Source organism: Panthera uncia (assembly GCF_023721935.1).
Source record: "Panthera uncia isolate 11264 chromosome D3 unlocalized genomic scaffold, Puncia_PCG_1.0 HiC_scaffold_8, whole genome shotgun sequence".
Lineage (NCBI taxonomy): Eukaryota > Metazoa > Chordata > Mammalia > Carnivora > Felidae > Panthera > Panthera uncia.
The window spans coordinates 83869030-83883606 of NW_026057586.1; the positions used below are offsets into that span (position 1 = coordinate 83869030).

The window sequence follows — 14577 nt, forward strand, 5'->3', positions numbered from 1 at the left end:
TTAAGGGCTAGAAACCCAACTCAGCTGTCTTGAGCAGAGAATGGAAATTTTAGTGGAAAAATCCCAGGAGTAATTTCAGACATCACTGGATCCATGGGTCAAAAGATGTTTTTAGGATTTTTTTCCCCCCTCTGAATTCTGCCTTCCTCTAGATTGGCTTCACTCTCAGGCCGACTGTCCTGTTATGGTCACCGAGATGGCCACCAGCAGTGCCAGACTTGTGTCTTCCAGCCATACTTCCTATTGGTTTGGTTACCCCAGCAGAATAACTTGTTTTTCCAGCAAGAGTTCTGGATGTGATCCTCATTAGCTGGAATTGGTCACGTGCCCATTTGTGAACTAATCACTGAGACTCTGGTTAGGCAAGACTAGGTCATAGGCTTAGTTTATGGACCTGGGGAATGGGACAGCCTTACTTGAACTATATGGAAGGGGAAAGAGGATGAGAGAGAGTTCCCTAGAGGAAAGTTGTTATAGGTCTCTGGTGTAGGTGGTGGGAAGTCTGGTATCCCCGGGGGGGACATACTTAAGCTCATGATTTAGTTCAGTTCTTGAGGCCACGATCATATGTCCACTTTCCGATTGATCCTCACGTCCTCATGGTTTGGAAATTGCTCTCATCCCTCATAGGTGAAGGAGCCCAGTGAATGCTGTGATCCCCAGGCAGGCAGGGAGACTGAGGCTCTGAGTGGCTTATCCCAGTATACTTAGCTGGGATTCCATATCATAGTGTGTAACTCCTGGTCCATTTTTCCCTTCCCTTGTGGACAGTTTTTGCAAAGGTTGCTGGTTATATCTCTAGCCTTGGCTGACCATTTTGGAAATGGAGGCCCATTAGTCATGGAGTAGAGTATGGATGGTTCCATGTAATGATATCACCACTCTTGGAAAAACACATCTTACTGATGGTAAGATTCAATAGTCTTCATCAGGCTAGGATTTTTCAACCTTGGCACTGTTGACAGTTCTGCTGCAGGGTCTGTCCTGTGCATTATGGGATGTTTAGCAGCATCCCTCGCCTCTATCCCTGTTTGACAAACAAAATATTCCTAGACATTGCCAAGTGTTTCCAGTTGAGAACCATTGGGTTAGAAGGTTGACCCATGAGGGTGCCTACTATTCTGAGAGTGTGTCCACTGACTTGTTTTTCTAGTTTTATGAGTTAAATATCACCAAAGAATAACAGACAATGATCATTTAGCTGCTTTTACATTTAAAGCACTTTCCTGTCTGCCCTTCTCATAATCAGGCTATTCTTCTAGAATAGTAAGAAGTATGGTATTGCCTGTAGAGTCCATCGAGCTCATAATGAGTATCAAGGACCATTCTAAATGTGTTGCTTTGCTTGTGCTCACTTAATCCTCACAACAGTATTGTCCATGAGGTAGGCCTGATGCTACTCCTGATTTTCAGGTATGGAAAATAAGGCAGGGAGGTTAAAGAACTTTCCCAAGGTCACAAGACTAGCAGGGACCCAGTGTCAAACCCACAGGGTGCAGAGGGAGAATTGAGGTTACAAGAAGCATTGAGATAGAAAGATGGGAGGGCAGTGCCCAGAGCTCCCGGATTCTTCCTCCAGTCTGAGTAACACGGCTGCTTCTCCTATGCCCACACTTCTGACCAAACAGGTACAAGCACCATGCGAGTCGGGAGGAGGCAGAGCTCATCCAGCAGATGAGTGCCAACATCAAGGAGCGGCAGAATGTCTTCTTCGACATGGAGGCCTACCTGCCCAAGAAGAATGGGTAGGAACTGGAAACATATCCCACCCCTGCTGCAGGCAGATGCGCAGGCCTAGAATACCTGGTCTGTGTGACTCCCACCTCCCTGTGGGGGCTTGAGGTTGAGGAGAAAGAAGGGAAGCAAGGGCAACAAAGAAAAGGAAGTTTCCTTATGTGTTCCTCCATGGAACAGGCGGGGATCTCAGAGTGAACTTCCTGGGAGGGCTTTGGCAAGGAACTAGATGTAAGATCTCGTTTCTAGCACTGGCCGCATGCCTGGGGCCACCCAAGGTCCAGAGGAAAGTTTTCTCCCAAAAAACAAACATTTATTTATTTATTTTTATTTTAAATTTCAGTATAGTTAACAGACAGCATTATATTAGTTTCAGGTATACAGTATAGTGATTTAATTCCATACATCACCCAGTGCTCATCACCTCAAGTGCACCCTTAATCCCCTTACCTATTCCCCACCCCCCCTCTGGTAACCATTAGTTTTTTTTCTCTGTAGTTAAGAGTCTGTTTCTTGGTTTCTCTCTCTCTCTCTCTCTTTTCCTTTGAGAACAAACATTTATTGAGTGCCTGCTGTATGCCTGGCATTGTGCTGGGGGCTCTTGAATTGTCTACAGCTTGGTGAGTCGGACCCAGATATCTGAATTCTACAAGGTTCAGAGACATAGCGGGTGTTTTGCTCAGGTGGCGCAGCCCAGGTTTGGATGTGAATACCCTGACTCCAGAGCTTGTGTTCTTTCCGTCTTCCTCCTTCGGAGAAGTCCCATCTCCTCCCTCAAGTGACATCACTCCCACCTGTTCCAGAGCGAGCGAGATCGAACAGCATTGTATCAAAACCTGATGCGGGCTCCCAAGTGTGCTCCCATCACTTCCCTCTGCCCTTTTTCCTGGTTTGGCCTAACTCAAAGTCAGAGCCCCTGTCAGGAGACTACTAGCCCTTTCACATTTGAAGTCATTCTTCTTGGCTTTTTTTTTTTTTTTTTTTTCTTTTTTTGGTGCCAAATTTGGTGAAAATCTCCCTAAGTTGGATGGTGATAATTTTCCATAGAATGAAACAGCATGACCCTCTTTTACAATGTGGCTCAGATCCTCTTTCCAAGCTCCAGTCTCCTCAGTCCTCCGTGCATTTTACACCAGTTGGCAATCTTTGGATTACAAATGTCCGAAAACCCAACTCAAAGTGCTTAAGAAAAAATAGGGGATTTATTGGCTCATGTAACTAAAAGGTCCAGATGTTGCTGTGGGTCTGGCCAGATCCTGCTGCTCAAATGATACTGTTAGGCTCTCTCTCTCTCTCTCTCAGTGAGCTTTCATTTTACTCTCTCTGCCAGTGTGTTTAGCTGGCCGGGGTTGCTCTGGGTTTGCATTCTGCCTGCTTAGCAATCCCAGTAAAGAAAGCATCTTTGTTTCTTAGTAGTTCTGGGAAAAATCCCAGGACCGAGTCTTATTGGCCTGTGACCAGTGTGTCCCATGACCATTATTGACCCAATCGGGGATGCACTGCTTTGATCGGCTAAGCCTGGCTCATGTGCCTTACCTTAGGGTCTGGGAGGAAAAGAGACTCTCTTTCAGGAAGTAGGGACTATATTGCTAGGCAAAAAACAACAGATGTTCTTTTCACATCTCTGCTTCAGTTACACCAGACTGGAAATGCCCCCTAGCACTTACTCATAGCTAGAAAGAAGACTCCTCTTTTCTCTTTTCTCTTTTCTCCTCTCAGCCTTCTACTCATCCTTCAAAGCCCAGTTCAGATGTTAATCACCTCAGTGAAGCCTTTCTAAAACCCCCTCTCCCTCTGCGGAATTAACCCTTATGAGATTTCATACATAACCTTTTATTTACACTTTTATTTGTGCATGAGAGTACAGGCTATTTTGTAACAAAAGCCCAATGATACAAGAGCTCAAACAAGCTGGAGGTTTCTGTCTCAAACATAACAGTCCAGAGGTGAGTGGGCCAAGAGTGGTGGGCTCGTGGGGTCATCTAGGGACTCAGGGTCTTTCCAGCACCAACTCACTGCTTCACCACCCTTCAGAGAGTTGTCCTCATCTGCATGAGCAGAGCTGGCGCGCACCATCACATCCTCAGGAAGTGGGGAAGAGTCAGGGAGTAGAGGGCAAGCAGATAACTTTATACGAAAAACAAAACAAAACAAAACAAACAATATTTGCCATTTCCCAGTGGAGCCAAAAACATAGATATTCAGTAACCCAGAAATTCCGCTCCTGTCTGCATAGCCAATGGAAGTGAGCACTTCTGTCCTCCAAAAGACACGTATAAGAGTGTTGACAACAAAGACGCCAGACACAAAGGCTACATATTACACAAGTCTTTTTAGAAATTTTTTTTTTTAGTGTTTATTTATTTTTGAGAGACACAGAGATACAGAGCACGATCAGGGGAGGGGCAGAGAGAGAGAGAGAGAGAGAGAGAGACAGAATCTGAAGCAGGCTCCAGGCTCTGAGCTGTGAGCACAGAGCCCGACGTGGGGCTCGGACTCATGAACGGTGAGATCATGACCTGAGCTGAAGTTGAACGCTTAACCAACTGAGCCACCCAGGCGCCCCCACATGAGTCTTTTTATATGAAATGTCCAGAACAGGCAAATCCATAGATGTAAAGTAGGTTAGTGGTTGCCACGTGCTGGCAGGGGAGGGAGGAAAGGGAGTGACTGCTGATGGGTCCGGGCTTTCTTTGGGGATGATGAAGATGTTCTAGAATTAGGTAATGGTGATGGTCGTACAATGTTGGGAATATACTGTAAATCATTAAATTGTGTACTTTAAAAGGGGGATGTTATTGGGGTGCCTGACTGGCTCAGTCAGAGGAGCATATGACTCTTGATCCTGGGGTTGTGAGTTCGAGTCCCACGTGAAGTGTAAAGATTACTTAAAAAAAAAAAAAACTGTAAAAGGGTGATGTAATGGGGGTGCCTCCCTGGCTAAGTCAGAAGACCTTGTGACTTATGATCTCAGGGTTGTGAGTTTGAGCCCCACGTGGAGGGGGTAGAGATCACTTAAATACATAAAACCTTAACAAAAAAAGGGTGATGTTATGGTATGTGAATTACATCTCAATTAAAAAAAAAAAAAAAAAAAAGAATGTTCAGAGCAGCTGTATTTCTATTAGCCAAAAACTGAAAACAACCTGAGTGTTCGTCAGTAGCAGAATGAATAAATAAGTTGTGGTATCTCCAGTCACTGGAATACTATGTATAGACAACTTGGATGAATCTCACAGACATAATATGGAGGGAAAGAAGCCAGGCATAAATATACTGAAGGTTATACCTCAGTTTTATTTTTTTATTTTTTATTTTTAAAAAAAATTTTTTTTTTCAACGTTTATTTATTTTTGGGACAGAGAGAGACAGAGCATGAACGGGGGAGGGGCAGAGAGAGAGGGAGACACAGAATCGGAAACAGGCTCCAGGCTCTGAGCCATCAGCCCAGAGCCTGACGCGGGGCTCGAACTCACGGACCGCGAGATCGTGACCTGGCTGAAGTCGGACGCCCAACCGACTGCGCCACCCAGGCGCCCCTATACCTCAGTTTTAAAAAGAGCCCTTTTTAAATTGACCTAGAGATTGTATACATGCCTTCACCATATTGGCTGGAACTTAGTCATATGCTCACATTGGCTGCAAGGGAGCCTGGGAAATGTGGTCTGTCAGCCAGCTAAAATGGGGGGACAATGAGTTCGTCATGACTGTTGTATGTCACAGTTTTCACATTCTTTAGGTGATCATCATTCCCATTCCATGTGAGAATTTTACCAATGAGCTTAGCACCCTGTTTTCTACCACCAGTGCTCCATGTGTGCTTACTGAGTTTGAATGGTTTTGGGGGGCCCCCTCCCAGGGCTGTTAAGGAACACAGTGGCCCTCACAGGTATTTTCCTTCCAGGCTCTACTTAAACCTGGTCCTTGGCAATGTGAATGTGACCCTTCTCAGCAACCAGGCCAAGTAAGTATCTCAGATCCCCAGCTGGCATTAGGGAAGCCAGGCATTTTGTTCTTTCAACTCAGGAGAAATGAACGAAGCTAGAATTTTTGCGTAAATAAAGAAATATTAATAGTTGGGGCTCTGGCTCTTGGTCTTTCTGACACTCTCCTCCTCGTTGGGGGACCATCCTGGGAAGGTTCTTTCCCTCTTTTCACGCAGTCAGTACACTGGGTGAACAGAAGTGCCACTTCCCCATGAGAAATGGCTCCTGCCCCATTCCACTCCTTATCACACACAGTTCTCCTGGGAAGTAGGCAGTACTGTCATCTGAAATCAGTCAGTCCCAGGGGCAGTGCAGCCATGGTGTTTCTCTTGCGGTAGCTGGTTGGGAAGGAACCTGTGTCCACCCCCTGCCCATCCCTATCACAGGCCCAGAGACCTACCTGAGAGTCTAGTGACATGGGAACTTTGCGCATTGGCCCCCTTTCTGTAATTGATCGTCACTATTAATTCAAGACCAGAGCTTTCCTTTGGTGGGATCAGAAGGTCCTTGTGGGCTGTGGGTAGTGGTGGGTGAAGGATCTGATGGGGCTGAGGATTCTGCCCCCAGATGGGATACAGTTATATTACTATAACTATAGTAATAGTTGTGTGACCTTTTCTGGGGGTGTCTATCAATGCAGATTTGCTTACAAGGATGAGTACGAGAAGTTCAAGCTCTACCTGACCATCATCCTGCTCCTAGGTGCTGTGGCGTGTCGATTTGTCCTTCACTACAGGTAACGGGAAGGTGGTGGTGTGTGTAGGCATGGAGTTGGTGGGGCGTCTCTCCTGCATCTGCAACGTTTGGTAGATTGTAGGTAGAGAAGAGCTGTTTCTCATGGGAAATGGCAGCCATGTCCACCCTACATCCATTCAACAAATATCTACTGAACAGCTATTGGAAGAGGCCTTATAACTAGTAGATAGGAAAGAGCCCAGTGGCACACTGACATTGTGGAATGTTATTTGGCCATAAATAGGAATGAAGTACTGACACGTGCTTCGACATGGATGACCCTTGAAAACGTTATGCTCAGTGAAGTTAGAAAAGGCCACATATTGTATGATTCCATTTATATGAAATGTCTAGAACAGGCACATCTAGAGAGGCAGAAAGCAGATCAGTGGTCAGGAGCAGGGCGGAGGGGAAATGGGGGAGGGTACTGTTGATGGGTATAGGGTTTCTTTTGGAGTGATGAGAAGGTTCCAGAATTAGATGGAAGTCATGTGCAACCCTCTGAATATACTAAAACCTAATGAACTGTATACTTTGGAAGGGTGAATTTTATGGTATGTGAATTATATATCAATTATGAACAGAAAGAGAAAACAGGAAAGAAGGGAAGAAAGGAAAGAAAAAGGAAAATATCACAGACTGCCTGGGTTTGAATCTTGGCTTTGGGACTAACTGGCCGTTACCGTGAGCACGTTCCCTCTGGGAGCCTCAGTCTCCCCATCTGTAAAATGGGGGGGGGGGGGACACCAGGCTGTGCGAGCTGCGTGTGGAGGGCTCTGCCCAGTGCCTGGCACCAGCGATGCCGGTGAGAGTGTCAGCCGCTGCTTTTGGAGCAGGTGGAAGCCATGCTGCTCTGAGAGGCTGCGGCCTGGCGGCTCAGGCTGCACTGCCTCATGGGGTTTCATTCCCCCCTCCCCTGCCCTGGCTTTTCTGCCCCGAGGGGAGGTAGCCAAGCACAACTTGGGCATTTGGCCCCGTGTCAGGGGTTTATTTCCTGGCAAGCGCTTGGCTGGGAGTCCGGTTGCTGGTCTGGCCACTTGAATGTCCAAACAAAGGCCCTTTGAGGTCCTGGGCCCGTGCCTGCCTGCCGCCTTGGGGCTGGCCAGGTTCCCCGGAGGGTAGAGGCTGCACACATCAGTACTGCCTGCTCACATGCCATTCTGGAAAGGATACAAGTACTTGATGTGCAACCAGATTCCCTTGCACTGGGACATCTAGGTCCCTCAAAAGGGCACACCAGTCGTATGTTGTCAAGTTCTAAAATTCAGTCTTCTCCCCATCCCTTTCTGTGTGCATTTCCTGGGGCTGTAGTAACAGTGCCTCGAACAGGATAGCTTAGAACAACAGAAATCTATTTTCTCACAGTTCTAGAGGCCAGAAGTCTGAAATCAAGGTGTGGGCAGAACCATGCTCACTCTGAAGGGTCTAGGGGAGAATCCTGCCTTGACTCTTCCAGTTTCTGGTGGTGCCTGCTTCCTTGGCGTTCCTGACTTAAAGAAAGCTGTTCCCTTCCATTCTCAGCTTCATGTGCCTCAACCTTGTCCTGTCCTCCTTCCCTGTATGTCCCTGTGTTTCTCTTATGGCCTTCTTATGAGGACGCCCGTCTCTGGAGTCAGGGTCCACCCTAACCCAGTATGACCGACCTTATCTTAATTAATTACATTTGCAAAGACCCCTATTTCCAAATAAGGTCATATTCTGAGGTCCTGGGTGGATGTGAATTTTGAGGGAACTCTATTCAACTTAGTATACCTTCTTTGGGTTACAAATAGGACCAGGGAGGGGGGCTGGGCAGGTAGCTTATCTCTCTTCTTTTGCCCTCAGGGAAGCTTGCCCTGCTGTTTAACCTTGGGCAAACGACCTAACCTCTCGCCACCTCAGTTTCTTCACACAGAAAATGAAGATAGTGAGAGCTACATGGTAGAATGGTTGAGAGGACTGGATAGGTTATATCTGCAGTGTTTAGTGCCTGGCACATAAGTGCTGCCTAAGTGTGAGCAGTTGTGATTGCTGCCATCTTTTGTGCTGGAGGAGATCACAGCTTAATATCCAGTGCCCAAAGAGCAGGATTTTCTTTCCTTACTCTTGCCCCCTTGAGGTGGTTTCCTTGCTGGGTGCCCCACCCAAAGGCCCTTCCGTGGTGCCTCTAAGTCTGGAGCTGGGCATGGCTAACGTCCTTCAGAACCATGGGTTGTAGGTCCAGCTCTGCCACTCACAGATCGTGTGACCTTGAGTAGAGCCCTTGATCTCTCTGTGTGTGGTTCCTCGTCTTCCCCATGACCAGAGGACATCTGCCCATGTTGCCGGGCCCTTGGGAGGCTTTGCTGAGGCTGCTGGAGAGTGTGATGTCTCCTTCTTCCGCCTTCAGGCCAAGAGGCTGTGTCTAGTTAGAATTGTCCTCTATCAGGATTGGGTTTTGAAGCTGGTAGGAAAGAGGTGGTTGGGATTAAGCTTGGGTTGGTTGGGCTTGGGTTTGGATTTCACTCCTGGGCAGTTCATTTCCTCTCTCTCAATCTCAGTTTCCTCATCTATAAAATGGGAAGTTGTACCATCTTAGTTTGTGTTCCCCCAGAAGTAACCCAAGCACTCGAGCATTTGAGTGCCAGCAGTTTATTTGGGAGGTGATCCCAGGAAACATTGGTAGGGGAATGGGAAGTGAGACAGGAGGGGCTACGTGTGGGCATCTGGACTCCAGTGCTGCTGGAGAACTGGGGACAGCATGGAACATGCCTCAGTTATCCCACTTGAGGGGCGAAGGGGCAAGGGTATTTTTCTTCCTGCTGCTGTTGGTCAGGGGAGTTGAGGACTGCTTCCAGAGGGTGATAATTCCCCTTCCCTCCCGATCTGCCTCTCGCATCAGCAGAGTGAGCTCTGAGCCCAGGCATGCCAGGAGTTGCAGGTTCTGGCTGTTGGGAGTTCTGTAGACAGGCACAGACGTAGTAAATGCACCTGCACAAGAAGCAGTCCTGTAGGGCTGTTCGAAGACACAGACAGGTCATCCATGTCAAGTGCCTGCCCCATTGCAAGTTCCCAGTAATTAGCGCTGGCCTGGTGTGGCAGCCTGAAGGCGTGCACGTTCTAATCCTCAGAATCTGCAAATATATTACCTTACATGGCAAAACATCTTTGCAGATAGGTTAAGCTAAGGATCTTGAGAAGAGATTATCCTGGATTATTCAGTGGCCCCAGTGTAAGTACAAGAGTCCTTAGAAGAGGGAGATAGGAGGGTCCGAGTCAGAAGCGGAGGTCAGTGATGCAGTGCCACAAAACAAGGAATGCAGGCGCCTCAAGAAGCTGGAAAAGGTAAGGAAATGGATCCTCCCCTACGGCCTCCAGAAGGAGCCCAGCCCTGCTGACCCATTGCAGACTTCTGACCTCCAGAACTATAAGGAAATAAATGTATGTTGCTTTAAGCCACTAGGTTTGTGGTCATTTGTTACAGCGGCAACAGGAAGCTCATACATTTTGTCAGAGCAGGCCGAGGCCAGCACCTCAAGCATGTCCCTAACGCGCTGGGGCCATAAAACTTTACTCCATTCTTCTCTTTACTGACAAGATATAGGAAAGGACCAATGAAAAATATCCTGGTAACCCGGACTCACTCCTGGGCCTGCCTCTTGTTTGGAGGCGAGCTCAGAAGTCAGTATCTAAGTGACTCTGCACTGGGGAGGCCGACCCCACCCCAACACCCTGTTCAAGTAAGCCTTTGATTTCCTCGGAGTTAAGCATCTGAGACTCATTTATCAGCCTTTGGGTACTCTGTGATACTTCCAAAATTATAACCGGGAACGTATGTAGCCCTTCCTATGCCTCAGGCACTGTTCTACACCCTGCATGTGTGAAACTCAGCCGATGTTCATAGCGGCCTACACGGGAGCTGCTGGTACTCTCTCTGCTCCAGGGGGGGCAGTGACGGCACGGTGGGGGGGATTACCAATGTGCCCCCGGTCCCACAGCGGGAAAGAGGCAGAGCTGGGATTTGAACTCAGGCCCCGAGTTTCCAGAGTGTGCTCCTGGCCCTCCTGAGACCGCCTCTGCAGACGATGGTTCAAGAGGGCTTGGGGTGGAAAGTCTGTCATCTGTGACCACAAAACAGGGTCACGTAGCTTGAAAGACACCTTCCAACTTCTACTTATTGTTGGAGTCACACTCTTTCATTTCCCTCCTGGGGTTATCATAGTTGTCCCCATAGTTGTCAGAGACAGGAATGGAGGAGATTGGAAGTGTTCTCCCTCCCATGTGCAGATGGATGGCGCCCCGTACAGTCACTTCTGTTCCCACGCTGAGTGGATGTGGAGGGCACTGGCAGCTACCGAGGCGCTTCCCTTTGGGGTGGAAGATAAAGCCTTCATTAGCATCAGGGGCAGGGGAGCCCTCCAAGGGGCTGTCTGTTGCCGGCTCTGTCCCAGGACCCTTCACCCAGGAATGTTCAGGTAGGGGGTCGGCCTCTGCATTTTACAGACAGCAGAGCTGAGGCCGGACAGGTCTCTGACAGGGTCACACACAGCATGTCTGCAAGCTCTCCACCCTGACCAGGCCACAGCAGCGGCTCCAGCCGCTCTGTTCCGCCCACCTTGAAGACTTGCTCCGCCCAGCTCTGGTACCACAGAGGAGGCCGGGAGTTCTTAAGTTCATCTTACAGACGAGATTCAGGCCGTAAGAACTGTTTTGTAAGTGCAACGAAGTTTAAAGATGGTTTAAGGGGACAGAGGGAATTTACATTTTGAGGCTGTAGACAGTCTAAAAATAAAGTATTAGAGGGGCGCCTGGGTGGCTCAGTCGGTTGAGCGTCCGACTTCGACTCAGGTTATGATCTCACGGTTTGTGAGTTCGAGCCCCGCGTCGGGCTCTGTGCTGACGGCTCGGAGCCTGGAGCCTGTTTCGGATTCTGTGTCTCCTCCTCTCTCTGCCCATCCCCCGCTTGTGCTCGGTCTCTTAAAAATAAATAAATAAATGTAAAAAAAATTTTTTTAATAAACTATTAGGTTTTCTACTTAGAGTCCTGTTGCCATTCCACCAAAAATTTCACATCAGACAGTGAGAATTTAGAAGGGAGAGAGGGTGCCCTAGGCTGAGTGCTCAGGGAGGCAGAGGAAACCAGCTAGAGCCCTAAAGGTGGGTTGGATTTCGGTAGAAAGGTGAGGGAGACAGGCCCTCCAGGTGGAGGCCAGGCTTCCTCTGCCTTGCCCAGGATCAGCACGAGTTTCCAGAGGCACGCCTGGTAGGCAGCACTCATCCTGGTGTGCTTGTTCTGTTGCAGCGCGGGTGGGAGATCTGTGCCCGGTTCTCATGCCTGCTCTCCTCCCCGGGGTTGTTTCTTTCCACCAGGGTGACTGACGAAGTTTTTAACTTCCTGCTGGTGTGGTATTACTGCACCCTGACAATCCGGGAGAGCATTCTCATCAGCAATGGCTCGAGGTAACGGGGGACCTGGCTTTGTGGGGGGGGATAGGGGGAACCAAAGGGAGATCTGGAACGGATGCAGGGGAGGGCTGTCACCCCCAGCCTGTATTCCCTTCCTCCTCAGAGGGGGCGGGGGGTTGTCCGTGACTGTTCAGATCCAGGGAGGAGGGAAAACATGTCTGCTGGTGCAGTGTCACTCGCCATGGTCAGTCTCTTGCTTACAAAAAACTAACTCAAATGGGTTTAACACAACAAGAAGTTTATTTTCTCGTATCAAGGAACAGGTCTGTTGGGACTGACTTCAGGTCAAGCTTAATCCAGGTACTTAGACAATGTTATCAGGACCCGCTTTCTCTCCACCCTTCACCTCTGCCTTCTAGTATGATGTCTTCATTCTCAGGCTCCATGTAGAAGCACCTGGGAGCTCCAGGCTCAAGTCTTTGTTTCTAGCATTCTCAGCAAAATAGGGCACATCACTTTCTTCCAAGAGCCTCACTGGGTCCCATTGGCACTTGCTGAATCATGTGCCTGTCTGTGCACCAATCACTGTGGCCAGAGAATGCATGGCTGTGATTGGCCAGGCTTGAGCCTCATGCCTGCCCCTACAGCTTAGGAGCTGAGTGTCAGGAGGGGAGTGGTTCCCCAGAGGAAAATTGGGATACTGTCACCATGAGGATGAATGGATTCTGGTGACAGGAGTGACTGGTCCCCACCCCCCCCCCCCCCCCCCCCCCCCCGCCCCGGGAGATAGGGAGGATGGAGAACATGTGGTAACGGCCTTGGTTCAAACCTGCTTTGTTACCCAGCTGGTGCTGAGGAGGAAGACAGCCAGGCTGGGAGTGAGGGTTCCAGAGTTCTAGTCCCAGTGCTATTCCTGAGCAGCTCTGTGACCCTGGGCAACTGATGTCCACTCTCTGGGCTATTTCACAGCCCCCTGGGGGAGTGTGTCTCAGGGTTGCTGAGTGAATCAAGACACTTGGGGCTCCCCATCACTGAGGGCCTCCTATGCCAGGAGCCCTGCTATTTTCTCATTCTCCTTCCTACCCCCACCTGTCTCTGAGCTGAGACCACGACTTGCCACCTGCAGGACCCATTTTCCACAGGTCTGATTCCTTTTTGGGATGGCCGTTTTCATCTCTGTGTGCCATGCTTGCCCCTATTTTCCCCTGAAACAGGAAGTAACAACCGCCCAACCCCTCCCTGCTTCTTCCCCTCTGGACACCACTAAGGAACTGTCATGAACTGTGTGTGTCAGATTGGGGGGGTGTCTACAAACTCCTAAATAATTTGCCACCTTTTCACTTTCTGCCCAGTGGTCTCTTATGGCAGATCCCTGCCCTGCCGGGCCTTAGCCTGCATGTAGAGCCCAGAGGTAAGGAGCAGGGGAACAGCGAATTTTAGGTATACAGCCCTGCAGCATGTAGCCCTTTAGAAAAAAAGATCAGTGTTTCTCAAACTACACTTGTTTTTTACCCACCCTCTCCATTTTTGCCTTTTCCATGTATCATCTGGTTGATAATGTTCACATTTTAAATCAACCTCTCCTTTTTTTTTAAACTTCAATAAATATTAGTTTATTTTAGAAGGAAATTTTATTTCATCACCATACATGGAAAACCAGCATCAGTCGCAGGAAGGAGGAAGTAGTGTAAAAATATCCTTTTGTTTTCCTTGTATAAGTTATTGAAGTCAATTATTTTTGCTTCCGGAAGGCTCTGAGCCTGAGGCCTGCCATCTCTCTCTTCGTGTGTGTACATGAGTGTGAAAAGGGAGATTTTTGGACCTGAGAGGCATTAAAGAGACTCTCCCGGACTTAGGAGAACAAAGAGAACTAAAGAGATGCCCTTTCCCCACACAGTTCAGTAGCATCTAGTGCGACCCCCAGGTGTCATCTAAAACTTGATATACACACCCCAAGCTTTGGGAAACACTGAAGTGAAAAATCTCATCAAATAAATAACACTCATAGTCTTCCTTAATTGTAGTGAATAGTATCTTTCTGCTTTTGGGTGTCATTGGAGGGGAGCCAGGGTGGTAGATAGTGGGGAAAGGGGGCCGGGGCAAGTGGCAAAGTCTTCTTGGTCATGAGTTCTCTTTCTGTTGTCATGGGCTTGCTGTCAGTCTTACAGTTTTATCCTTCTGATGGACTCTAAGAGTCTTCAGAGGCATGCTACATCTCTAACAGTCACTAACACTTTAGTAAGAGTTACTCTGGTCACCTCTTTATCTAGTGTGACAAGCTGTGGATGGGGCGGGGGGAGAGGCGTTACCAGAGAGAAAGGAACAGGACTGAGTGGAGGTCCCTGCAAGTGTGGGTCACACCAGGAAAGTGGGGAGGGGGACACAGGGGGGTAGAAGTGGGGTTCCAAAGCCAAGTCTCATTCGCCTAACACTTCAGCGGGTATCTCAAGTTGTAATGGGACTGTTCTTCTGGGCCTGTCTTCTGCTGTGACCTGGGGCAGGGGTTTGGATGTGGTGAGGGCTGGGATCTGGAATGGGTGGGGTGGGTTTGGTGCTTTATCTTCTGGAATGACTTTGGAGCTGTGGTTCATTAGCTCAGTTAGTGCAATAAGCAAATCAAGTTCCTTTGCAAATCCTGCAAATGAGGGAAAACCACCAGATAGGAGTAAACCTGAGGGGGAAACATATATAAGCATACCTTGTCTAATTGCACTTCGCAAACATAGTGTTTTTTATAAATTGAAGATTTGTGACAGCC

The 14577-nt window shown here is 48.5% G+C and overlaps 1 protein-coding gene across 1 annotated transcript in view; it reads left to right on the forward strand.

The window, feature by feature from the left end:
• The window catches only part of TMEM120B (transmembrane protein 120B), a 42689-nt gene that overhangs the window by 17379 nt on the left and 10733 nt on the right, over positions 1-14577 (forward strand). Inside the window, exons 3-6 of the mRNA XM_049619394.1 lie at positions 1629-1745; positions 5639-5698; positions 6361-6456; positions 11784-11873. Of these exons, the coding sequence (XP_049475351.1) occupies positions 1629-1745; positions 5639-5698; positions 6361-6456; positions 11784-11873 (363 nt within the window). The remainder of the gene's footprint in view (positions 1-1628; positions 1746-5638; positions 5699-6360; positions 6457-11783; positions 11874-14577) is intronic.